At 51.4% G+C, this 27,062-nt stretch overlaps 1 protein-coding gene across 1 annotated transcript; it reads right to left on the reverse strand.

Annotated features, from left to right (window-relative positions):
* Window positions 1-749: 749 nt before the first annotated feature.
* Window positions 750-24,593, reverse strand: HAPLN3 (hyaluronan and proteoglycan link protein 3). Its single transcript, XM_030930151.1, has 5 exons — window positions 24,426-24,593; window positions 11,038-11,208; window positions 4,872-5,240; window positions 2,428-2,730; window positions 750-1,718 (listed from the first exon to the last, which is right to left on the reverse strand). Exons 2-5 carry the CDS (start codon window positions 11,159-11,161, stop codon window positions 1,432-1,434), a joined length of 1,083 nt encoding a protein of 360 aa, XP_030786011.1. The 5' UTR covers window positions 11,162-11,208; window positions 24,426-24,593; the 3' UTR covers window positions 750-1,431.
* Between the last annotated feature and the right edge of the window lie 2,469 nt (window positions 24,594-27,062).

The following is a 27,062-nucleotide window of genomic DNA, read 5'->3' on the forward strand; positions in this document are numbered from 1 at the left end:
TGGGCCAAAGTAGAGTGTACAGCACTGGTCACATAGTAGGCACTCAATCATTACTTAACTAACTATTAATGAACTGATTAGTTGGTGGTGCAACTGTCAGTGGTTTTCAAACTTAAGCATGCATCAGAATCACCTAAAGGGCTTAGTGACGACAGAGGGTGTAGGTCCACACCCCAGGCTTTCTGACTCAGCAGGTCTCTGGTGCGGCCCAGGAATTTGCACTTCTAACAAGATCCCAGTGATGCTGATGCTATGAACCACACTATAAGGAGCACTGAGCTAAGGGAAGAACTGATTGAATAATTGGTTGGTGAGTGGCAGAGGCGTTCCTGCGCAAGGCAACAAGTTCCCTGAGGCGAGGGTGGGAGTGGGTGGCAAAGGGTGAGGCATACGGAGCACTGGCCCCTAGATCCCTGGCCTCTGAGGTCCTCTGGAGGGCCACAGCTTCCTCTGTCTTCTGAGAGGCACCTCTGACTCTTCTGCTGGGCCTCACACAGACAGACACACTGCCAAGGGGTGGGGATGGTGAAGACACAAGCCAGGTCCTCTGCCACTAGGCCAGCACCCAGGACCAGGTGAACCATTGAGCAGGCAAGGCTAGAACCAGTCCACAGAGTTCCCTGTTCACCCCAGGGACCTGACCCAGCCAACCTACGAAGCCTGAGCTAGAACTGCCCCCATCACACCCACCAGGCAGGGGCCTGCGCCCTGAGACCAAATGAGATGGAAACACAGAAAAGGACTGGGGATGGCGGAAGGCAGTCATAGCACCATTTATTGTCCAAAGAAAGTACACACACCTGAGAGCCTCTCCCCACACAGGGAAAAATGAGAAACAAATGACAACAAAACAGATTCTTTGGAACCAAGAGGGGGAGGGGAATGGAGAGGGGAATTTCTCCCTTCCCTCATATTTCACCCGGAAGCCTAGAACTGGCTTCCAGCCCTAGCCCCTCAGTGGGCAGACTGGGGTCAGCAGCTTCACAGAGAAGCAGAGGTGGGCAGGAGAGGCCCAAAGCCCAGCTCCGGAGGCCCCCGAGGCCCTCTTCTTCCCCTAGGCTGAGGGGCAGGGAGAACTGTGCCCACCATGCCCTGACTCCCAGTGGCATTCTGGACACGCCACCGCCCGCTCTGGGCACCAACCTCCTTAAGGGAGGGAGACCAGCCTGGATGGTGGGGAACCCTCCAGAAGCCCACAAAACCACAAATGGCCCAGGGGAGCAGGCAGGATTTCTGGAGTGGGGCGTCCAAGAGCAAAGGGAGGCATTGGGTTCTGTTTGCTTTACAAAAAAAATAGTAAAAAAGTGTTTAAAGAAAATTTAAATTGAGAAGTATAAAAACAGTTAAAATGGCTCCAACCCACAAGGGAAAACGAACCACTCAATAAATACATAGCCAGTGAGAGAATGCGGCAGGGGAGGGCCCTACGTCCTAGTGCTGGCGGTAGCAGTAAACACCGTACAAGCGGCTCTGTGGGTCAGGGAAGCCAAAGCTTCGGACCCCAGGCTCCGGGGGCCCACAGTTGGGATGCGGGTGAACCACAGGGTAGCGGACGCTGCCATCTGCCAGCCAGCCAGCGTCGCAGCGGTCCAGGCCATGGAACTTCCAGGCGGCAAAGAGCTGTCCCACCTTGGCGATTGTGGCATCATCTTCCTGGCAGGCCTCCCTTGCCTCTGTCAGTGTCAGCTTCTCAGGGTGCTCCAGGTAGTACACCCGCCCTGGGGAAAAGGGGGCATGAGTGCCGGACAGCACAGGGGGCAGCCAGAGAGCACAGCGGGGCCTGCAGAGATGCCAGCCCCAAAGACCCATCTGAGCCCAGGGAGCTACCATACTGCAGGCATCTGCAGAGAACACTTCCTAATCTTCACCCTCTCCCAGAAAGCTCCGTCCCACCTGCCATAGAACCTGGGTCCCTCCAGTCATGTCTGCACTCCCCCACCACCCTTCCCTATTTGCACCCTGGGTGGACACCCCACCTAGGCTGGACCAGTCAGCGTTTCTCACCCATTCGGTCATTTACTGAACACCTACTATGTGTCAGATACTTTTCCAAGGGCTTGGCATATGACACTGAACCAGTTTCGGTGTTTACTTGCTCATCTTCCTGTGAAATGAGCTGCTTTGTGAAGACAGGCTGTGTTTTATTTGTCTGTGATTCCCTGGAGTCTAGTCTAGGCTCCAGCATATGGTAGGCACTCAGTAAATATTTGATGAATGAAGAAACCAATGATCGGCATAAAGCAGCAGCAGCAGCAAAACATTCGAAACTCAACCAGACGCTGCTTCAAGGGTGACTGGTGCTCTTGGCCTCCAGGTGGCAGTGCCAGCAGAGCCAGCAGAGGGGGCCAGAGCTCCCCAGAAGCTGCCCTCCCACAGGTCCTAGATGGCCACCAAACCCGCAGGCCTGGGCTTGGCCATTCCACTCACCCTTGAGGGCAGTGGCGAAGCAGAATACATCATAGCGGTGCAGGCGGCGGTGGCGGGGGCCGTAGCTTCGCACGCCAGGTGCCAGGCCCGGGCCACCGCAGGGCTGCCGGGGCAGCATGATGGGGTACTGCACCGTGGCGTCCTGCAGCCAGCCCGCGTTGCACCAGTCCAGGCCCTCCTCCCAGGCCCGGAAGAGCTGCTCAAAGGAGGCAACCACCGCACCCTGCTCAGCACAGACCTGCTGGCCCTCATGGAAGTTGAGCTGATAGCGCCCGTTGGGGGACTGGTAAGGAAAGACCACACCTGTGGGGGGAGGAAAGAGGAGCTTAGGGGGTGGCCAGGGGCCCAGCTGGCTGGACACCCCACTCTCCTCCCACCTTCACTGGGACATGTGCTCCCTGCAACACACACACACATACATTGTCCCTCAGAAAAACTCAGCTAACCTCTGACCTCCTGTCCGTTGCTGCCTCTCTCCTGAGACTCAGCTCATTCACAGCAGTACTCAGAAGACATCCATGAGTTAAGGTAATGAATTAGTCAATTAATGACCCCAACAATAGAAGGGAAACGATACCTAATACACAAGGCTGTTGCCAGACCCCCAGTGAGGCTGTGCCATCTTCTCCAGACAAGCCCGGACTTTGGGCTCTAGGGGCCAGGTTTGACTCCCAGCTCCCCACTCATTAGCTGGGACCTGATAGTGTATGTTATTATTAATGTGGAAATTTCCTAGGAAAATGCAAGGAACTTTCCACGTGTGGCAGATGATTTTCAGGAGAAGGAGAGGCCCTAGAGGGCATGGGGAGAGGGGTGGGGAAGGGCCTTTCCATAAAGAAGGCTCAAAGGCAGGGAGGTCCTGGGGCAGGCAGTTTCTCTCCTTGTGGCCAGGGTCTGATGGGGGCCACAGGCTTTCCTCAAAAGATATGTTCATGTTTGAAATTTTATTCTAATAAAAAGTTTTTAAATTTCTGAGATGCAGTCTCTACCAAGTCAATGAAACCTTAAGGAGTAGAGGTGACCCTAGGAGTCTGGGAAGGCCACCACTTGACTGCTGTTGTTTACCCAGAGTCTTTGGAATCTCCTCCCTGTGGCCAAGGACCTGGGAATAGCCTGAGCCCCAAACCTCCAATCTCATCAGGGCAGGAAGCCAGGCACCTGGGCAAAGCCAGGTTGGGTGGCAGAGAAGCCCATGGGCTCTGACAATCAGCTTGCAGCCTCCACATGTGTTTGCAGGGGGACTGTTTCATGCCTGGTTCCACCCCAAATTCCTAGCCCTTGCAGCCCCAGGAATGGGGTGAGGGCTCCCTGTTTCTCTAGGCTGCCCCTGCAGACCCCAGACCAATGACTCTTGCAGGTTCTCCCCAACTCCACTGCCACCCCAAGTTCAGGAATGAGGAATGTGGCCCCTCTGAGCCATCATGTAAGCCATGTGGACACTTGCGGCAAAGACGGAGAATGCATTTTAAGGATGTACATGTTATCCTCATTACCTCCTTGGGAGGTAAAGGAGGAAAGATTGTGATACCCCATTTTACACCTGAGAGGCCAGGGTTCTAAGGGGGATGAGACATTTACCCAGATGTCACAGCTGGGATGGGCTGGGGCTAGTCAGGTCACCTTCCTCTATGCCCAAACTGCCCTTAACATGTGGGAGAGAGATGAGGACACACAGCCCCATCCTAGAGACAGAGAAGGTAAATACAAATTAAAGATCAAACACGGACCTCACATACAAGATCTGGCTTGCAGGGTGTGGCTGGTTTGGACAGCATTGGGTATTTGGTTTTTGTTTTTTGGGGTTTTTTTTTTGTTTGGTTGGTTTTGTTTTTTGTTTTTTGTTTTTAAAAGGAGGTTTTTACATAAAAATCAGGAGATCTCACATAAAAATATAAGCTTATCTTGTCAGGCCAGAAAATTTGGCAGAGTGGGGCCTGCATTCCGGCATGGCATCATCAACTGGGCCTGAGTAGGGTGGGAGCTCCCTGGGGACAGGACAAGGGCTCAGGAGTGTGCCCAGTCCCCACCACTCCCCTCCCATTATCTCACACTGGGCTGCCTCATTCACTTGTGTTACCCGCTAACCTTGCTTAAATCTCAGCTCTATCTCTAATGAGCTGTGGGGCCAGCTCTGGTTTTCCTCTCTCTGAATGGGATGTGAATGACAGCGGGTAGAGGGGAACAGATTCTAGAGGCTGGGTGCTTGGGTTCAGACCCCAGCTCTGTCATTTACAAGCTGTGTGACCTTAGGTAAGTTACTTGACCTCTCTGTGTCTCAGTTTCCTCACCTGTAAAATGGGGTTGATAACAGTAGCTTCCCTGTGGGTTGTTTTGAGAATTAAGTACTTTTAAATGTCTAAAGCACAGAGATCTGGATGTTTTCTCTGGTCCTCTCCCCTCTGCTCTCAGGTCCCAATGTCACCTAGTCCCCGTCAGGGTCTCACCCCGCAGCTCCAGCTCCACCAGACCGCTTTCATCCTCCAGCCCATCAATGACCTCACAGCGGTAACGCCCATAGTCCTCCAGTCGCAGATCCTGGATCTCCAGCGAGACATCATGCTCCTTCTCCTGCCGCAAGTGCACGCGGCCTTGGTAGTCCCCAAAGGAGCGGTGCCTCAGCCCGATGGCCACCAGCACATCCTTCTCTGGGGCCCCGTTCTCCGACAGCTTCCACCATTTGATGCGCACGCGCCTTGGGGAGCCCAGGGCCGGCTCGTAGTGGTAGCGGCAGGGCAGGATCACACTGGCCCCTTGGTAGGTGAACAGGGTCTCCTCGGGTGTCTCCACCACCAGCTTCACTCCATTGAGGAGGTCTTGGGGGAGAGATAGGGTGCAGATGAGACCTGCTGCAGCACATCCGTACCCCTGCAAGGGCCACCTCACCCCCTCATCCGCGGCTCCTCCAGGCTCAGATTGCAAAAATGGCCACCATGCTCCACCCCTCCCTGGATCCACATGCTCTGCAGTGTGACTTTGCATATCCTTCCATCAACAGATGACATTTATTCCCCCACCCCTTGAATCTGTGCTGGCTTTGCCAACTGAATGCCTTGGAAGTGACTATTCATCATGCCTGTTCTGAGCATAGGCCCCAGAGGGCCTTGCTGCTTCCACTCTTTTTCTTAGGACTTTGCCAGCCACCATGAGCACATGGCCAGGCTTGCCTGCTAGAGGATGAGAGACTACACAGAACAGAGACAGAGCGCCCCAGCTGAGGCCATCCTACAGCAACCAGCCCCCCGCTGACCTGCCCACCACGGGCAGGCACATCTGCAAGACCCAACTGCAAGACCTGAAGAAATGGAGCCCACTCCAAAGTGCTGACCCACAGAATCATGAGCTAAAAAAACAGCTGTCATCTTAAACAAGTCACTAAGTTTTGGGTGGTTTGTTATGTATCAAAATCTAACCAATGGAGCAGGCAACAAGAGCTATCCCACATGAAGTACATGGCCAGGACAAGCGGCCCTGATAGGAATCCCTCAGAGTTTCCTTCCCCACCACACTGGCCAGAGGACAGCACAGCCCCAGCTTTACTCTCTTGTCCAGCTGTCTGCCATAACTCTTCCCAGATACCGAGCAGCCTAGTGAGCTAAGGGCAGAACTTCTAAAGGAGACTATGCTCAGGGCTCCAAGTTACAAATACACACAGACCTCAACATGCAACAAAAGAATCAAGTTCACAGGCTAAGGCTGCCTCTTCTTTCACTGGAGAGCCCCTATTGGGACCTCACTGATTCATTCTCTTGGGTCTAGACTTCAAGACATGCTTGATTTACTCAAGGTGGGGGACAGGGGCCAGGCATGGTGGTTCACGCCTGTAATCCCAACACTTTGAGAGGCCAAGACAGGAGGATCGCTTCAGCCCAGGAGTTTGAGACCAGCTTGGGCAACACAGCAAGACCCTGTCTCTACAAAAAAAAAAAATTTTTAACTAGCTGAGTATGGTGGCATGTGCCTGTGGTCCCAGCTACTCGGGAGGCTGAGGTGGAAGTATTGCTTCAGCCCAGGGGGTCGAGGCTGCAGTGAGTCATGATCGCACCACTGCGTTCCAGACTGCGTGAGACAGCAAGACTCTGTTGCTGAAAACAAAATAAAAACAACTCAATTAATTAAAAAGGTGGAGGCAAGGGGCAGCCTCATGGGTAAGCAGGAGACGGGAGGTTCACTGTAGAGGAACCATGCTGAAAAAGAGCTATAGAGCTGTACCTAAGGTGAATGATTGCCATATGTAGAGGCCTCCAAGTGTGGCCCTCGGGTCAGTAGCATTAGCATCACCAGGAATTTGTCAGAAATGTACATTGTTGGGTCCCAGTGCATCAGAGACTCTGGGAATGGGGTCCAGCCTCCAGAGGACTCTCAGGCTCATTCAGGTTAGAGCTGTCCTGCTCTGCAGAGGCAGTAGGTACAGAGGTTTGGAGTCAGGCAGTCCGGGCTTGCATCTTGGTTCCACCTTTTCCCAGCTGTGTAATCCAGGGAATTCAAGCCTCAGCTTCCTCATTTGTAGAATGGGTTAATTACAGTCCCTACAGAGGGCTGTGATAAGGTTGAATTAGGTAAGGCAGGCCTGGCACACAGAAAGTGTCCAATAGATACGAAGCAGGGCTATCATTTAGGGGCCACTTCCTTGGTTCTTCCCAACTCTCGAGTAAAGCTACCTTTGAAGCTTTAACCTGAATAAAATGAAAATGTATATCCATATGATAAAATACTATACAGCCATGTAAAATAATCTGGTAGATGTACATTCATTCGTTGACTTAGAAAATTATTTATATTCTATGAGGTGATAAGGGAGACTACAAAATCACATGTATGACATGAGCTGATTTTTGTTGGAAGAACGTTTTCTAAATCGTAAAGGAAAGCCTCGGCCATGTGTGGTGGCTCACGCCTGTAATCCTAGCACTTTGGGAGGCTGAGGCAGGCAGATCACTTGAGGCCAGGAGTTCGAGACTAGCCTGGCCAATATGGTGAAGCCCCATCTCTACTAAAAATACAAAAATTAGCTGGGCACGGTGGTGCACGTCTGTAGCCTCAGCTAACTCAGAAGGCTAAAGTGGAAGAATCTCTTGAGCCCAGGAGGCAGAGATCACACCACTGCACTCCAGCCTGGGTGACAGAGTGAGACCCTATCTCAAAAAAAAAAAAAAAAAAAAAAGGAAAGGCTAGAAAGAGATACCTAAAAAGTCAGCAGTGGTTCCCCTGGGTGGGGGGATTATATATGACTTTGCTTGCATATTCAGGGACAAAAGGGAGAGAGAAAAATTAAATGTCGGCCTGGTAGTGTGGTGAAACTATGGTTAGGAAGTTTAAGTTTTTTAAATTCCACAAATCTCAATAAAGTAGTGCTTGTAGGCCCGGCACAGTCGCTCACACCTGTAATCCCAGCACTCTGGGAGGCTGAGGCGGGCAGATCACGAGGTCAGGAGATTGAGACCATCCTGGTTAACACAGTGAAACCCCATCTCTACTAAAAATAGAAAAAATTAGCTGGGCGTGGTGGTGGACGCCTGTAGTCCCAGCCACTTGGGAGGCTGAGGCAGGAGAATGGCATGAACCCAGAAGGCGGAGCTTGCAGTGAGCCAAGATCATGCCACTGCACTCCAGCCTGGGTGACAGAGCAAGACTCTGTCTCAAAAATAAATAAATAAATAAATAAACAAATAAAGTAGTGCTTGTACAACAAAATAAATTTTGAAGGAAAAGGGTGTGGTAGGCTAAATAATGGCCTCCCAAAATACCCTAAATCCTAATCCCTAGAACTTGTGAACATTACCTCATGTGGCAAAATGGACTTTGCAGATGAGGTTAAACTAAGGATGTTGAGTGGGGAGGGTATCCTGAATTTTCCAGATGGGCCCTAAATGCAAATACGCAAGTACCTGTTTAGAGGGAGGCAGAGGGAGATTTCCACATAAAAGAGGAGAAGGCCAAGTAGCCATGGAGGCAGAAATTGGAGTGAGGCAGCTACAGGCAAGGAATGCCAGCAGCCACCAGAACTGAAAGAGGCAAGGCAAGAACAGATTCTTTCCAAGAGCCCCGAGGAGGCACAGTCCTATCCATACCTCAATTTCTGCACAGTGAAACTAATGTTGGATTTCTGGTGCCTAAAGCAGTGAGAGAATACATTTCTGTTGTTTCAAGCCACCAAGTTTGTGTTAATTTGTTACAGCTGACCTAGGAGACTAATAAAAGGGGGAAATTTTCTCTGCAGGCACAATCATCTACTCAAAGGCAGAGGGAAAGGTGAGAAACACCCAGCCCTGTGCTTGCAAGTTCATGTGTCATCTCTGAACCAGGCTGTGAGCTCTTCATGGCAGGTGCTGGGTATTACTGAGACCAGCAATCTGGTTCGTTCCTTCCACAAACAAGTGGAACAAGTTTTTTGTTATTGTTGTTGTTGAGGCAGAGTCTCGCTCTGTCACCCAGGCTGGAGTGCAGCGGCGTGATCTCAGCTTACTGCAACCTCCTCCTCCCAGGTTGAAGCAATTCTTATGCCTCAGCCTCCCAAGTAGTTGGGATTACAGGTGCACACCACCACACCCGGCTAAGTTTTTGGGGTTTTTTTTGTTTTGTTTTGTTTTTGAGATAGTCTCAGTTTGTCGTTCAGGCTGAAGTGCAGTGGCGCGATCTTAGCTCACTGCAACCTCCACCTCCTGGGTTCACGCCATTCTCCTGCCTCAGCCTCCTGAGTAGCTGAGATTAAAGGCACCTGCCACCATGCCCAGCTACTTTTGTATTTTTAGTAGAGACAGGGTTTCACCAAGTTGGTCAGAATGGTCTCAATCTCTTGACCTCATGATCCGCCCGCCTCGGCCTCCCAAAGTGCTGAGATTACAGGCATGAACCACTGCACCTGGCCAATTTTTTGTATTTTTTAGTAGGTTTTGGTATGTTGGCCAGGCTGGCCTCGAACTCCTGACCTCAAGTGATTTGCCCACCTCAGCTTCCCAAATTGCTGGGATTATAGGCATGAGCCACTGCACCCAGCCCTCAGCTTGTCTTTTTAATAGCTGTGTGACCTGGACAATTGGATTAACTCTCTGAGCCTCAGTTTGCTCATCTACAAGAACAGATGATAACAGAATCTACTTTCAGGCTGTGAGGGCAAGCAGCATCAATTCAGCCTGGTCAGCACCCATGCTGCACTAGTGGTTAAAAATGTGTATTTTCGGCCGGGCGCGGTGGCTCAAGCCTGTAATCCCAGCACTTTGGGAGGCCGAGACGGGTGGATCGCGAGGTCAGGAGATCGAGACCATCCTGGCTAACACGGCGAAACCCCGTCTCTACTAAAAAATACAAAAAACTAGCCGGGCGAGTTGGCGGGTGCCTGTAGTCCCAGCTACTTGGGAGGCTGAGGCAGGAGAATGGCGTAAACCCGGGAGGCGGAGCTTGCAGTGAGCTGAGATCCGGGCACTGCACTCCAGCCTGGGCGACAGAGCGAGACTCCGTCTCAAAAAAAAAAAAAAAAAAAAAAAAAAATGTGTATTTTCGGCAGGGCTTGTTAGCTCACGCCCGTAATCCCAGCATTTTGGGAGACTGAGGCGGGTGGATCACCTGAGGTCAAGAGTTCAGGACCAGCCTGGCCAACATGGCAAACCCCGCCCCCCCCCCCCCCCCCCCGTCTCTACTAAAAGTACAAAAATTAGCTGGGTGTGGTGGCAGATGCCTGTAATCCCAGCTGCTCGGGAGGCTGAGGCAGAAGAATCACTTGAACCTGGGAGGCAGAGGCTGCAGTGAGCCAAGATTGTGCCACTGCACTCCAGCCTGGATGACAAAGTGAGGCTCCGTCAAAAAAAAAAAAAAAAAAAAAGTGTATTTTCACCCTTGCCTACGTCAGGGCTTTTGTGATTATAAGAGACAACATATGCAAAATATCTAGAAGCGCGCCCAACCCATGATGGGTGCACAATAACTGCTACTTTAAAAAGTTCCCTGCCCAAGGCCACACAGCTAGTAAGAGGTAGAATTATAAGACTGAAACTCGGGCCAGGCATGGTGGCTCATGCCTGTAATCCCAGCAATTTGGGAGGTTGAGGTGGGTGGATCACCTGAGGTCAGGAGTTCAAGACCAGCCTGGACAACATGGCGAAACCCTGTCTCTACTAAAAATACAAAAATTAGCCAGGGTGGTGGCACATGCCTGTAATCCCAGTTACTTGGGAGACTGAGGCAGGAGAATCGCTTGAACCTGGGAGGCGGAGGTTGCTGTGAGCCGAGATCGCGCCACTGCACTCCAGCCTCGGCAACAGAGTGAGACTCTATCTCAAAAACAAAACAAAAGAAGATTCAAACTCACATCTATTTGACCCGAAGTCCCCTTTCCACCGGGCGGACCAGGGAGGACACATTTAAGCTGGACCCTGAACAATTGGCAAGACGTTTAGGGAAAGTAAAAAGCCTAAGTGAATTGGGCCCCATGCCTAGGGGGCTGGCAAACACAGGGAAACGAAATCACCCCTTCCTCTGTCTGCGAAGCAAGCTGGTCCACTACAGGGCCCTGCTGGAATGTCCCTGTCCCAGCCTGGAACCCACAGATCACAGCAAGAGCCAGGGAAATCTAGGTCACCCAAGGGAGCAAAGAGCTAGGTGGAGGATGTCGCCTACCTTTGCCATGACCGTTGCCTGGGTTCTGGTCGTTGGCACTGTTGGAGTAGTAGAAGCCATTATAGAAGGGCAGTCCATAGGAGCCGGGCAGCAGGAGCAATGGGACCAGGAGCAGCAGGCCCATCTCCTCATGCCAGGGCAACCCGGGCCAGGCTGGGGCCCCAGGGCAAACTGGGAAGGGGAGGAAAACAAAGCAATTAGAAAAGCCCAGCTTCGAGGGCCCGCATCCCCTCTACTCCAACACCATTCACTCGTTTGCTCAACAGCTCACTGCAGGACACCTGCCACCTGTGTACCAGATGCTGTTCCCGGAGCTGAGAAGACAGCAGTGACAAGCTAGATGAGGTTCCTGCTTTCAGGGAACTGCACCCCGAAGGCAAGATGGGAGATCAGCAAAGAGACAAATTATAAGAAGGAAGTAACAGGCAGCTAAAAGACAATAGAGAAAATCAAGCAGGACGATACGACAGGCTCAATGTTTTTCAAGCCAGAGGTTTGAATTTGAAAGGTTATGAGCAGGCCGGGCATGGTGGCTCAGGCCTGTAATCCCAGCACTTTGGGAGGCTGAGGCAAGCAGATCACCTGAGGTCGGGAGTTCAAGACCAGCCTAGTCAATAGAGAAACCCCATCTCTACTAAAAATACAAAATTAGCCGGGTGTGGTGGCACATGCCTGTAATCCTCAGCTACTTGGGAGGCTGAGGCAGGAGAATCGCTTGAACCCAGAAGGCAGAGATTGCGGTGAGCCAAGATCATGCCATTGTACTCCAGACTGGGCAACAAGAGTGAAACTCTGTCTCAAAAAAAAAAAAAGAAAGAAAGAAAGAAACAAAGAAAGGTTATGAGCAGCATTTTTAAATGACACCAAATAAGCTAAACTAGAACAGAAAATATCAGGGTGCATCGATGGTATGTTAAGCAAAGATGAGTCCTGCTTTTTTTTTTTTTTTTTTTGAGATAGAGTCTTGCTCTGTCACCCAGGCTGGAGTACAGTGGTGTGATCTTGGCTCACTGCAACCTCTGCCTCCTGGGTTCCAGAGATTCTCCTGCCTCAGCCTCCCGAGTAGCTGGGACTACAGGCGCCCATCACCACAACCGGCTAACTTTTTGTATTTTTAGTAGAGACGGGGTTTCACTGCCTTAGCCAGGATAGTCTCGATCTCCTAATGCACCTGCCTTGGCCTCCCAAAGTGGTAGGATTACATGCGTGAGCCACCGCGCCCAGCCTGTTTTTTGTTTTTTTGAGAAAGGGTCTCACTCTGTGGCCAGAGTGGAGTGCAATGGCGCGATCTCAGCTCACTGCAACCTCTGCCTCCCGGGTTCAAGTGATTCTTGTGCCTCAGCCTCCCACCTAGCTGGGATCACAGGTGTAAGCCACCATGCCCAGCTAATTTTTTTTTTTTTTTTTTTTTTTTTGAGATAGAGTCTCGCTCTGTCACCCAGGCTTGAGTGCAGGGGAAGCTCCGCCTTCCAGGTTCACCCTATTCTCTTGCCTCAGCCCCCCGAATAGCTGGGACTACAGGCACCCACCACCACACCCGGCTAATTTTTTGAATTTTTTAGTAGAGACAGGGTTTCACCGTGTTAGCCAGGCTGGTCTCAAACTCCTGGCCTCAAGAGATCCACCCACCTCGGCTCCTAAAGTGCTGGGATTACAGGTGTGAGCCACTGCACCGAGTAAGGTCAAAAATAATTTTTTTTTTTTTTTTTTTTTGAGAAAAAGTCTTGCTCTGTCACCCAGGTTGGAGTGCAGTGACACAATCTCAGCTCACTGCAACCTCCACCTCCTGGGTTCAAGTGATTCTCATGCCTCAGCCTCCTGAGTAGCTGGGATTACAGGCGCGTGCTAACATGCCCGGCTAATTTTTGTATTTTTAGTAGAGACAGGGTTTCCCCATGTTGGCCAGGCTGATCTCGAACTCCTGACCTCAGGTGATCCACCCTCCTCGGCCTCCCAAAGTGCTGGGATTATAGGCATGAGCCACTAAGCCCAACTCAAAAATAATTTTTGAACACCATGCTAGAGGTCTTGGGAGCTATTCCAGTTTGGGTGAGCACTCAAATAAAAGAGGTAGCCCACCCATGGGCTGTAGTTTGATGATTTGATTTTTTTTAATATTGCATTAAAATATTATGTCTTGATTACTAAGATTTTTAGCAAACCCCCTTCCTCCCCAGCTTAAACCTCACACTGAGGGCTACTGCCTCACTCATGTCACCCTAGCCCTGCTCACCTACCATTTACTGCACACTCTCAACAATTAAAAGATGGGGTCACTCCTTGAAGGAGCTTGGTCCAGGGAGGGGGCAGAGTCGTGGGCAGGCAGTCTCGATTGCTGTGTGGTGAGTACCAAGATGGAGGTACAGAAACACGAATGTCCAAATGAGACTGAAGGTACAGGAGTTTGCCAGGTGGAGAACTGACAGGTTTATCCAGTAGGGCATTGCCACTACAAAGGTGCAGATGCCAGCAAGAGTCCTGATCCTGGGTGTGCTGGGGGTATACAGGGGTTCCTTCATTTGTCCCACACACCCACCAGGTCCATCATCTGTCCTTCTCTGACATGTATTGGTCCCTGTGGGTCACTTGTCTCAGTTCCCCAGCCCTCTGGCTTCTGGTGGGATAGAGCCAATGGGAGGCACTCAGAGAAGATGACAGAGAGGGAAGAGAAGGAAGACCGGGCATTGTTTCCCGGCTCCCTTGCCACCCCAGTGCCTCTGCCACACAGTGTCTGCTGCTGCTGGTCTCTGCGTCCCCAGCTTCCTTGTTGGGTCCCTTTACCCTGCTCTCTAGAAGTCATTCCTCCATTAAAGTTTCTTCATTGGAATCATCTGGGCTGGATTCGGCTTCCTGCAAATACCCTGGCTGCCATGGGGGAGAGGAGGTAAGGGGGTCACCAGGGCCAGTGTCTGCACGCCTTGGGTGTCAGGCCCAGAAGCATATCCTATTTTTTTTTTTTTTTTTTTTTTTTGAGATGGAGTCTTGCTCTGTCACCCAGGCTGGAGTGCAGTGGCCGGATCTCAGCTCACTGCAAGCTCCGCCTCCCGGGTTCACGCCATTCTCCTGCCTCAGCCTCCCGAGTAGCTGGGACTACAGGCGCCCGCCACCTCGCCCGGCTAGTTTTTTGTATTTTTAGTAGAGACGGGGTTTCACCGTGTTAGCCAGGATGGTCTCGATCTCCTGACCTCGTGATCCGCCCTGTCTCGGCCTCCCAAAGTGCTGGGATTACAGGCTTGAGCCACCGCGCCCGGCCGCATATCCTATTTTTATTTTTTTTTTAAGATAGAATCTCACTCTGTCGTCCAAGCTGGAGTGCAGTGGCAAGATCCCAGCTCACTGCAACCTCCATCTCCTGGGTTCAAGTGATTCTCGTGCCTCAGCCTCCCGAGTAGCTGGGATTACAGGTACGCACCAACATGCCCCACTAATTTTTATATTTTTTGTAGAAACGGGGTTTCGCCATGTTGGCCAGGCTGGTCTCAAACTCCTGGCCTCAAGTGATCCACCCACTTCGGCCTCCCAAAGTGCTGGGATTATAGGCATGAGCCACCACACCTGGCCAGAAGCCTATCCTTTGTCCTGGGGGCCAGTGATGGCTTTAAGCAGAGAAGTCACAGGATCAGACTCACATCTTAAGATACTTCCCTGCAGGGACTGAGTGGAAGGTGGACCTGGGGGCAGCAAGACCAGAATGACAGCAGGCAGCTGCAAACATAACTATGATTATCATGTAGCAACGTGGAAGAATGCTTAGGGTGTGAGTTAAAATAGACAAAGCAGAACATGCAATTGCCTCTGCTATGATTGCAACCATGTGGTCTTGTGAATGCCTGTGTACAGGACCCAGAAGATCAGGAAACGCTTAAAAGAAAGAGGAAGGGAGGACGGAAGGGAGAACAGAAGGAAGGAAAGAAGGAAAGGAGGGAAGGAGGGAAGGAGGGAAGGAGGGAGGGCGGGCGGGCAGGCAGGCAAAGCATTGGCTTGTTAGAGTGATGGGATTGTGAAGTAAACATTCTTGTTTCCAGAACAGTTAGGAGCGCTTGCTGGAGAGAATGGATGTAAAGAAAGTTGAGAGGCAGAATCCACCATTCTCTTAGACATCTTCACAGAAATCCCGAGGCCCAGACGTGCCATCTATGCTGTGCACTGCAGCCAGGACACCAACAACTCTGAGGCCCCGCTTCTTGTCCAAGAGGAATTCATTCCCCTGTTGACACCTGTAAGGCCCCTTGGCGATAGAGAACTGGGAGGCCTAAGCACAATGGGGCAACCTGGTACAGAGTTTGGGAACTGGAAGATCGGAGTTCAAATCCCACCTCTACTACTTATTCACTGCGAGATTCTGGGCAAGTTTCCTCGGTTATGAAATGGAGATCATAAAACTCACCCTGGTATATTTCTCACCAGTGCATTCTAGTTTTCTCCGAAAGTAACAGGTGTAGATGGGTGTATGGCCGCTCAGCTGAAGACTGCATTTCCAGCCTCTCTCGCAGCTAGGAGAGCTATGTGACTCAGTTCTGGTCAATGGCAGCAAGCAGAAATAACATGTGCCACATCCAGGTCTGGCAGTTAAAACAATTACAGATGCCTTTCCCTGGTATTCTTTCCCTCAACCTTCTGGAAACCACAGTAGCCAGCTAAGAGTCAGAGATAGAAACCACAGATTGAATGGCAGAGCCGCCCATCAGCCCTGGACCTCCTCCACTTGCACTGTCCCATGAGAGAGAAACAGAGTCCTATAGTATTTAAGCCACCACTTTTTGCGTCTTTTTTTTTTTTTTTTTTTTTGAGACAAAGTCTCGCTCTGTCACCCAGGCTGGAGTGCAATGGCACAATCTCGGCTCACTGCAACCTCCACTCCCAGATTCAAGCAATTCTCCCTGCCTCAGCCTCCTGAGTAGCTGGGATTACAGGCACCTGCCACCACACCTGGCTAATTTTTGTAATTTTTTTTTTTTTTTTTAGTAGAAATGGGGTTTCGCCATGTTGGCCAAGCTGGTCTTGAACTCCTGACCTCAGGTGATCTGCCCACCTCAGTCTCCCAAAGTGCTGGGATTACAGGCGTGAGCCACCAAGCCCGGCCTGCATCTCTTTGTCAACATAGCTTAACCTCACTTGTCCTAACAAATACACACGCCACAGCATTACTATGATCAGCATAAAAGTATTAACAGCTGAGCACTTACTCTCTCATTTATTTTATCTTTGTTTTTGTTTTGAGGTCAAGTCTCACTCTGTCGCCCAGGATGGAGTGCAGTGGTGCGATCTCGGCTCACTGCAACCTCCACCTCCTGGGTTCAAACTATTCTCCTGCCTCAGTCTCCCATGTAGCTGGGATTACAGGTGTGTGCCACCACACCCAGCTAATTCTTTGTATTTCTAGTAGAGATGGGATTTCACCATGTTGCCCTGGCTGGTCTCGAACTCCTGGGCTTAATCGTTCTGCCCGCCTCCACCTCCCAAAGTGCTGTTATTACAGGCATGAGCCACTATACCTGGTCTCTCTCATTTAATCCTTACCACTACCCCGAGATGTGAGCTTGTAAGTGTTCCCATTTTGCAGATGGAAAAAACCAAGGCACAGAGAGACTAATCATACGCCCAAGGTCATCCAGCTAGGAAGTGGCAGAGCTAGGATTCGAACCCACTCCAGCCCCAAAGCCTGGAACCACAATGCCAAATTCAGGGAGGTGATTGTGTGGCACACACAGCCCAGTGGCCCAAAGCAAACCTTGTAAGAGTTCATTTCCTCTCCCTTTCTTCAGGCTCCACACCTGGAACCAGGAGGGAAGTAGGGCCAAGACTTGATGTTTAGCTTGATGTCCCGGGCTCCCCGCTGTCCCTGCGCAGCTAGAGTCTCCTTGAGCAGAGGGGATCCCAGCTGCTGCTTATAATGTTTCCAGCCTCTTACAGCGGCTGGTCTAGCACAAATACTCCCCAGTGAGAAAGGGCTTCCTAAGGGTAAACAAATGCAGCGGTTTCTGCCACTAAGTGACATTAGTAGCTCTGGGGAAAAAAAAAAGGTGCATTTTTGCAAAATCATGCATTAAAAAATAGAGTTACAGGGAAATAAAGTCAGGACAGACTGCTCAAAACATGTAACTTTGTAATCAGAGAGCTAACAAAATAAGAACAATCTGAATTTAAAAAAAAAAAAACTAGCACCGTTAACACTCCACTGACATCTGCACCCCACTGATGCCTCCATCAGCCCCTTGCAGCTTTCACCACTGGGACAAGTGCTTCCTCCTTTGAGATGTAAGTCCTCAGAGGCTTTGGTTTTGATAGAAACCAGATTTACCAAAATTAAAAGTCTGACCCAAGGTGAAGTCATCTTCTTCCATTTTTTTTTTTAACACAGGGATATGTTTTTACAATTTCTTCATCATATTCCTAGTTTTATCAGTAAACTTTTAGTTCTGTTAAGCAGCTAAGCCAACCATGCCAGCATTCCTCCTTCACCATAGCTATTGCATCCTTCGGTTGGGATGGTGAGAGTTTGGATATTTAGATTTTGGAAATGTGGGGTAGGAAGGGATGCTGTGTTATCCAAATCTATTTGGTTCCTGAGTTTGGAGCGTGAACAGCAAGAGTTAGGATTGCGGCTGGGTGTGGTGGCTCATGCCTATAATCCCAGCACTTTAGGAGGCTGAAGCAGGTGGATCACCTGAAGTCAGGAGTTCAAAAACAGCCTGGCCAACATGGCGAAACCCTGTCTCTACTAAAAATACAAAAATTAGCTGGGCACGGTGGCAGGCACCTGTAATCCCAGCTACTCAGGAAGCTGAGGAAGGAGAATGGCTTGAACAGGGGAGGTGGAGGTTGTAGTGAGCTGAGATTGCGCCACTGCACTTCTAGCCTGAGTGACAGAGCAAGACTCCGTCTCGAAATAAATAAATAAACAACAACAAAAAAAGAGTTAGGATGGCGAGAGACTTCTGGATGCATACTAAAGAACGGCACTTTCTGCAAGACTGTCACTATTTATGTTAAGGAACTCACACATTGCTAAGGCTTCATATTTAATTACGAAAAATCTCCAGACATTCACGGGTTGGGAAAAATCACTACTGAACCAATGCAATTCCATGTTAAACTGACATTGTTCCTCTATCATTCTCACCAATCATGGATGAGAACCAACTCAATTCCATGTTATACTGACATTGTTCCTCCATCATTCTCACCAATCATGGATGAGATGAGTCTCAGTTCAGAAACATGCACGGAGGCAGAACACACTGTAGCACCTTCTGCTGTCCTCTGGTGAGCTCAGCACTTGAGCCTCTGAGGCACCCCTTCCCAGCCTCAGAAACCCCAGCACACCCTCACAACCTTCAGCCTGGCACCACACTTGCTCCCTGGGTTTTAAAGGGCTTCTACATCCAGCAGCTCCCAAGATCCTCCTAAGAGCTCCCCATGGTTGGCAAGGATAATTTTTTTCTCCCCATTTAATCCACAAGTGAATAGAGCCACAGAGACATGAAGCAACTATCCAAAGATCACAGGGCCAGGAGATGGTACAGGCAGAACTCTGTTCAGTCCTTGTCAGCCAATCCCATAACAGTCTGTCATAAATTTTTATTTATTTATTTATTTATTTATTTATTTATTTATTTATTTATTTAAATACATATTTTTTTGAGATGGACTCTCAGTCACCCAGGCTGGAGGGCAGTGGTGTGATCTCAGCTCACTGCAACCTCAGTCTCCCAGGTTCAAGTGATTCTCCTGCCTCAGCTTCCTGGGTAGCTGGGATTACAGGTGCCCACCTCCATGCCCGGCTAATTTTTTTTTTTTTTTTTTGTATTTTTAGTAGAGATGGGGTTTCGCCATGTTGGCCAGGCTGGTCTCGAACTCCTGACCTCAAGTGATTCACATGTCTCAGCCTCCCAAAGTGCTGGGATTACAGGTGTGAGCCACTATGCCCAGCCCAATCTGTCATATTTAAAGACTGCCTTCTACTTGTCAGTGCACTTCCATGGACACGAGTCTCTGTGGGCCTCCCAGTGTCAGAATTATCATCCCCATCATACAGACAAGGAAACTGAGGTTCCGAAATGCTAAGATGCTTGCCTAAGTTTACCCAGGCAGATAAAGGAGCTGGGACTTGGTCTCATTCATTCAACACATATTTATCATGTATCTATCGTGTGCCAGCCACCATTCTAGGCAAAAGAGACGTCCTCATGGAGTTTACATTCTAACAGAAGACAATAAACACAATGCGCAGGCTCTTGAGCTGCATGGTGGAGCCCACTCCCACTCTGCGGGGTGTACTTTCGTTTCAGTAAATCTGTGCTTCTGTTGCTTCATTCTTTTGTTGCTTTGTTTGTGCGTTTTGTCCAGTTCTTTGTTCAAAACACCAAGAACCTGGATGACTTGTAGTCAAGACCCTCCACTGGGAACGTATGTTGACGAGCCAGCCAGGAGGTAAGCCCAAAGTTTGGGATTTATTTTTTCTCTTTTTCCCTTTTCCTCTCTGCTCCATACAAGGCAACCCTGGCTTGTTTTTTTTGTTGTTGTTGTTTTTTGTTTTTGTTTTTGTTTTTTTTTTTCAATCTCTCTCTCTTTTTCCCTTTCCAATTCAGGACTGTCAGTGGACAGTGCCTATGCACAGAGGCAGCTGTAGGTTTCTGGCCGGGGCCACTCTCTGGTGAAATTGAAAGGTTTCCCTGTGGAAGCGCCTGGTCACCACCGCCCAGTTGGGGTGAGGGACCTGAGTCCTTTTCCTTTTTTTCTTTTTCAATCTTTGAGTGGCCATTTCCTAGTAGGTCCTTAGTAACGGAAGCCAACTGGCCAGGGCCACTCTCTGGTATTACCTGAAGGCCAAGGAGTGAATGGGGATAGCTGCCTGCGTGGAAGGGGGAAGGGCTCTTTTCTATCTTTTCTGGTTACAGTCCCCAATCCCTCCATGTGATGCAATTGGCAGTGGCAGCTCTTCCAGGGTGACTCACACATTTCCAGTGACTTAAACCCTCTTTTCTTATGCTAAATTCTCCTATGGAGTTAGCCCATAAAGGCAAAAGATAATGTCTCTTAGGTATTTTGACCTCCCTTCTCCTATTTGATCTATTCAACTGGCTGAGGACCTTTGGGACTCAGAAGCTTTAGAACACATTCTACATCTTGGACCTCCACTGAGGGGATCCCATAGCTTGATGGTCATTGCTTCAGCATCAGTTTGCTTGCCCTGAACCCCATAGAAATTCTCAACCCCAATTCTATCACCCCCAGACCCTGGAACACCCTGCCACCCTTGGTACTGTTAACTCCACAGTGTTTGGGAACCTCCTTAGTCCTGCAAGGAGTGCAGGAAGATATGGCCCATCTAAATTGGTGCGATGCTAAAAGTCAGGGATTATACCCAGGAACAAAAGGAAAGTTCACAGTAGGCCATCACTTCTGGAGGGTAAACAAACAAAAAAGAAAAAAACAAACCCACAATGTGTGATATATGTAATGTGAGAGTGATGCAGGTGATAGAGAAAAGAGGAAGTAGGAGAAGGGGTACCTTTTGGACAGGGAGGGTCAGGAGGGTCCCCGATATACAATGAAGACACAAACCTGGAAAATCCTGGGAGAATGGGCATTCCAGGGAGAGGGAACAGCAAATGCAAAGGCCTGTGGCAGGAATGGCTCAGAGGTCAGTAAGACTACAGCCCTAGGGACAAGAGGGAGGGTGGCAGGAAATGACGTCTAAGTCATGGCCAGAGGCCCCATGATGTAGTGCCTTGGCATTTATTTATTCTAAGAAAGAAAGACATTGAAGAGTCTCAGCAGAGGAGTGGCATGAATCTGCTTTACACTCTCAAAGGATCATTCTGGATGTTTTCTGACTGCCAATGAACTGCATGTCCCCCTCCTGGCTCCTCCTTTCCAAGCTAAAAGGAACCTGGGTTATCTCCATCACTTCTGGCCTCTCTCCTGTGGGGCACCCAGCTTTGCTTGCTCTCTGGTTTATCACTTCAAGTGGAGGGTTGTGATCTGGTCAACACCTCTTTTTGTTGGATGCTAACTCAGCAGTAATGTAACCTCACATTGAGGGGGATGTCAAGAAAATTAAAAGGAATTGGCCAGGTGCAGTGGCTTATGCCTGTTATCCTAGCACTTTGGAGGCCAAGGAAGGTAGATCACCTGAGGTCAGGAGCTTGAGACCAGCCTGGCCAACATGGCGAAACCCCGTCTCTACTAAAAATACAAAAAATAGCTGGGTGTGGTGGTGGGTGCCTGGAATCCCAGCTACTCTGGAGGCTGCGGCAGGAGAATTGCTTGAACCTGGGAGGCAGAGGTTGCAGTGAGCCGACATCATGCCATTGCACTCCAGCCTAGGCGACAGAGTGAAACTGCATCTCAAAAAAAAAAAAAAGAAAAGAAAAACAAAAGGAATTTTAAGAAAAGATCAGCCGTGTGCCCAAGAACGACAGGCCAGGAGGAAGCTGGCCATTTTCCAGTCCTCTCTGAGAGACAAGCAGCACACACACCCAAGGTTTCAAGTTAAACTCATTGAGTTTGGGTCTTAGCTCTGCCACCTGCTAGCTGGGTGACCCTGGGAAAGTCATTTGACCTCTCTGAACAGAAAATTTCCTCTCTCCAGAGAAGACTAAAGGGGAACTCAGGGGCTGAGGACAAGCACAGCCTTGAATGCTAAGGTCAGTGCATGGGACAGAGTCCTGGGTGGGAGTCGGGAGTGGCAATTGCCACTTGGTTGCTGCCTTGCCCCAGGTCCATCTCTGACCATCCTTGACCACTACCACTGAGGGGAGGGATGGACAACCTCCACTCCCCTACCATGGCTATCCAGCCACCAGCTCCTCAGGACCACCACAGAGGTGCCACCAGCTGGAAGGCCCAAGACCAAGTCCAGCCCAGTCACCTTGGCAGTGAATAGCTCCCCAAATCTTCTGGAGTCCTGCCTGGGCACTCAGACCTGGGCTCGGTATTGAAGCTGGACACACTGCATCCTGCTGAGTGACTTCGGGCAAGTTCACCTCTCTGTGCCTCTATTTCCTCATCTGTAAAAAAAGGAACTTAAGGCCGGGTGCGGTGGCTCACACCTGTAATCCTAGAGCATTTTGGGAAGCTGAGGGGGTGGATCACCTGAGGTCAGGAGTTCAAGACTGGCCTGGCCAACACAGTGAAACCCCTGTCTCTACTAAAAATACAAAACTCAGCTAGGTGTGGTGGCAGATGCCTGTAATCCCAGCTACTGGTGTGGCTAAGGCAGGAGAATTGTTTGAACCCAAGAGGCGGAAGTTGGAAGTTGCAGTGAGCTGAGACCACACCACTGCACTCCAGCCTGGCTGACAGAGTAAGACTCCACCTCAAAAAAAAAAAAAAAAAAAAAAGGAACGTAATGGGCTGTGGTGACAATTATAGAAGATGTAAGATGTATGATAGCTAGTCCCTGGCATGTAGCAGGTGCTCAACAAATGAACATGGCAAAGACTTCAGGCTCTAGAAGCAGATTGGCTGCCTGCATTCAGTTCTGGCTCCACCCACTTACTAACACTGTCATTGGACAAGTCGCTGCACCTCTCTGAGCCTCAGTTTCTTCATCTTTAAAATGAGGGTCACAAGCCAGGCACGGTGGATCACGCCTGTAATCCCTGCACTTTGGGAGGCCGAGGTGGGTGGATCACTTGAGGTCAAGAGTTCAAGACTAGCCTGGCCAACACGTGAAACCCCATCTCTACTAAAAATACAAAAATTAGCCGAGTGTGGTGGTGGGCGCTTGTAGTCCCAGCTACTCAGGAGGCTGAGGCAGGAGAATCGCTTGAACCCGGGAGGCGGAGGTTGCAGTGAGCTGAGATTGAGCCATTGCACTCCAGCCTGGGCAACAAGAGCAAAACTCCATCTCAAAAAAAAGCGGGGAGGGGTCACGACAATACCAACCAGAAAACACTTTCGTGAAGATTAAGGGAGAGAATAGCTGCAGAGCACTGAAAATACTGCTTCATGCTTGGGGATAAGGAACAAGCACTGGGAAAATATGACCTATTACTACACTTGTGAGCAGTTCATACAGTGAAGTCTTACACCATCTCAGTGGCTCTTTCTCCTCTCTCACTGCCTATGAGACAAAGTGCTCACCACTGCCTCCTCTTCACCGTCGAGGAAACTGAGGCCAAGAGTGTGAAGGTCAGTGAACTACCTAAGGCGTTATCTTTGTCAAATATCTCGAACTTAGAGAAAATTCAGTTTTCCTGATGGCCAGCCCGTTGCTTTTCCCAGGCGCCTCTAGGCTAGGGACCCCTCCACCAAGAACAATAAGCCCGGACTTGGAGGGAGGGTGGGTGGCACCTCCTCGCCAGGGGCATGCCCGCACTGGGCCGTCCGTGAGTACAAGTCCCCAAGGTACCAGAAGGGGGCAGCATCGCCCGCAAGGTCTGCACGAGCGCTGCTCCCAGTGAGAAATTTGACATCCTTGTCACTGTTTGCATAAGGCTTGATTCGCGCCTTTGAAACCTGCAGCCCCCAGGAGAATGAAAGCCAGAGGTTTCCTACCAGCATTCCCAACCCGTTGGCCCAGGTGGCGTCGCGGGAGAGAAGCCAGGGCCTGTCTCAATCGCCGCCCCCTGCTGCAGGGAGCACAGGCACTCCCGCGGGTCAGCGCTGGACACCGAGGTCGGAATAGGTTCACAGGCTGCCTGTGGCCATCCAGCGAGCTGGTGGCAGGACTGGGTCCAAGTGCCGTGCTGTTTCCATCCTGGCTGCGCACGAGCCTACGTTCCTCCCTGAGGGTCGCCATCTCCCACCCAGGGCTCTGCCCTCCACCCTCCCTACCCTTCTGGCCTCGCTGTCCCTGGGGCAGGAACCCCGGTGAGCGAGGTCTGGAACCCATAGGCATCCGCTGCGTTTGCCCCAGGCGCCCAGAGCCGGCCAGCCGCGGTCCAGAGACTCAGGTCCACCAGCCTCCTCGCAGGTTGCCCCCAGCCCCTCCCAGGGCTCCCGGGGCCCCCGGAGCATCCAACAGATACCCAGGGGCAGGGCCTAGGGCGCCGCGGACGGCGCTGGAGGCAGCCGACCCTAGACAGACGACAGGGGAGAGAGCCAAGCGGCCCCTGGCAGGAAGCGGGCTGGAGGCGGACGGTGGTCTCGGAGGCCAGGGGGTCCGCTCGGGCTCTGCTCCCTCACGGTGGGCACGAGGATCTGGCGTGAGTCTGCCCGCGCCCCCGCGCGGCTCCCTCCCCACTTGTGCCCCGGGCGCCCCTCGCCCGATCACAGCCCATCTCAGCCCGGGCCTCCGCAGTGCCCGACCCACGCCTCCTGCCCCTTCCCCCGACCCTGCCCGGGAGGTGTGGGAACCCACAGGGCACCCAAAGCGGGGAGAGAGGAACCCGGCCCGCACGCAGCCCCAGAAGCTCAGCGACCCCTGAGCCACGTACCGTCCCCAGGCAGCTCCGCTACTGCTAGAGCTCTCGGGGGCCGCGAGCTGCCCCGGTCCACGGCGGCAGTCGGATTTCGGGGAACTTAAAAGGCTAGAAAGGAAGCGGCAGCAGAAAAACCCCCGCGCTCCCGCCAGACCAGCCCCTTAAAGGAACACGCGCACCTTTCCCTCCCAAGGGCTGGGCCCCAGGGGAGGAGTTACTGCAGACTTGAGCGGTCTCCAGACTTGCTGGGAACCACCGCAAAGGGAGTGTGCAAGAATTGAGGCCCTCACGTCTTGGGAAAGGAAAGTAGGGGTGGAATAGGAGAGTCTGGGGAGGGGGGATCCCCTGAGAAAGCCTGGTATACCAAAAACAGTGGGAATAAGCAGGGGGCCCCTGTCCAGCATTCTGCTAGGGGTTAATGCTGCTCCCCACCTTTGGTTGTGGAAGGGGTGAGACTTCTTTATTACTTTCTTTACCCAATAGAAAGCAAGGGAGTGAGGCCGGGTGCAGTGAATGACTCATGCCTGTAACCCCAGCACTTTGGGAGGCAGAGGCCAGTGGATCACCTGAGGTCAGGAGTTCAAGACCAGCCTGGGCAACATGGTGAAACCCCATCTCTACTAAAAATACAAAATTAGCTGGGCGTGGTGGAACATGCCTGTAATCCCAGCTACTTGGGAGGCTTAGGCAAGAGAATTGCTTGAACCCAGGAGGCAGAGGTTGCAGTAAGCCAAGTTCATGCCATTGTGCTCCAGCCTGGGCAACAAGAGTTAAACTCTGTCTCAAAAAAAAAAAAAAAAAAAAAAGCAAGGGGGTGCTGACATCCTCCTGCCCCTGAGTTTGGCCATCATGAAACGCTGGCCAAATTCCTAACTCACTGTCAGGCACATAGCAGGTGCTATCCCCAGGACATGCGGCTTGAATGAGTGGCCCTGGCTGGGAGGGGAGACACAGGGTGGGATGCCTCTGCAGCCTACAGGGGCAGTCAGGCTTCTGAGTGGTCCTCCAACAGAGGTGGATCTCCCTTCGGAATCCTGCTAATCAGCACAGCCATCCAGGCAGCCACTCAGGATGCCTCTGTTTGGACAGGGTGTTTTCTTTCCTGTCCAGACCAATGGGGGCCCTGGCCTGGACAGCCCGATGTTTCCTCAGCAGAAAAGACTGAGGTCCTTCAGCTTTGGCTGGGGGAAGGGTCGAAGGGTTACAGGGTCACAGAGCCCAGAGCCCCTTCCTAAACACAGCTCAAATTGGCCCATGAGTGTGTGTGTGTGTGTGTGTGTGTGTGTGTGTGTGTGTGTTACACATAGCCAGGGGCAAATTGGAGCACAAAGGACTGTGATCAACAGGTAAACAGCACCTAAAAGGAATGCCAGACTTGATAGGCAAAGGGGAGCCAAGGTAGGTTTCTCTGCAGGTTCCCGACAGGGGAGAGGATGGACAGCAGGGAGAGCACATTTTGTTACAGTAAGTCGAGTTGAACATGCCAGCCAGGGGTAGGGATAGCCAGCAGGTGGAATCTGAACACTCACCCTCTGCCTTGCAGTGGGGCAGAAAAAAAGTCAATGTGTAGGGGTGATGGTAAAAGCTGGGCAAATGGAAGACACTGCTGAGGGAGAGAAGACAAGAAAGGAAGGAGGGGGTCAGGAGTGAGGAAACTCCGCTCCAGGGTCCCAGGAGGGGGACTTTTAGAAGGCTGTGGCCAACCCATCCCAGAGCAGTGATGCTTTTCCCACTGTCTGCTCATCCCGGGGGGAGGCTGCAACAGGGGTTCAGGGCAGGAAACTCCCCCGGGAGTCCTGAGGCTCGAAAGCACCCAGAAAGACTTGGCTCTAAACCCAATCCACACCACTCCACAGAAGAGAGCTCTGAAACAGGAAGCAGTAGGCCAAGGGAACCCCAGGGGAAGGGAGTCCCCCATCCTCAGTTCCTATGAAGACCACTGCCTGGGCCTTTTATTCAGACCCTGCTAGGCCCAGGAGCCCAGCAAAGGCAGGTCTCAGAAAGGAACCACTTCCAGACGCATTTCCCTGATGTGGTTCCAGCAAAGCCACGCCCTCCCTTTGGCAGCCCTGCGGCCTCACCTCCTGCTGCTCAGAGGCACCCCCTGCCTGCAGAGCACAGCTTGGCTCCCAAAGTTTGGAAAAGTTCACCTTAATGAAGAGGGTGGTTTTTCCTACAGCCATTCCCAAGCTAGCCAAGCCTCTGCCTGCAAGTCACCCTCCCAGATCGCCAGGATACTGGCCTGCAAGGCCCGCCCCCACTTCTTGATGACCCCACACAGGGGAGGGCAGCGAGGGTATCCCTGGAGCGCACACACCAGTGGCCTACCAGGAAGCAGTGTGTTCAGGCAGGAACCCTCATGCCCACTTGGCAGAGCCCTGGTCCCCTCCTCTAGTCCCACACTGCACCCACCCCAGGAACTCCAGTTCTGAAGGCGCCCAGGTTCACTGGTCTAATAGTTCCTCCAGCCCACCACTCCAGTTGCAGAGAGAATGGAAACTGCTGAAGGGGAAAACCAGTTGCCCCAGCTGGACTTCCTGGCAGGAAGGGAGCAAAAGCATTCAGGAGACAGCGTCTGCCAGGCGCTTGCTGGGCCCCTGACCAGGCAGCAGCTGTGGGGCCCAGGGCCAAATGGGCATGGAGATAGAAAGC

Source organism: Rhinopithecus roxellana, chromosome 5, assembly GCF_007565055.1.
Source record: "Rhinopithecus roxellana isolate Shanxi Qingling chromosome 5, ASM756505v1, whole genome shotgun sequence".
Lineage (NCBI taxonomy): Eukaryota > Metazoa > Chordata > Mammalia > Primates > Cercopithecidae > Rhinopithecus > Rhinopithecus roxellana.

What these genes read in the sequence shown, in the direction of transcription:
- HAPLN3 (XM_030930151.1), bottom strand. Translation starts at nt 11,161, where the DNA reads ATGGGCCTGCTGCTCCTGGTCCCATTGCTCCTGCTGCCCGGCTCCTAT. An exon ending in AGGCAACGGTCATGGCAAAG is followed by an intron (nt 5,241 to 11,037) that starts GTAGGCGACATC and finishes CTCTCCCCCAAG; the next exon opens with ACCTCCTCAATGGAGTGAAG. An exon ending in CTTCGCCACTGCCCTCAAGG is followed by an intron (nt 1,719 to 2,427) that starts GTGAGTGGAATG and finishes CCTTTTCCCCAG; the next exon opens with GGCGGGTGTACTACCTGGAG.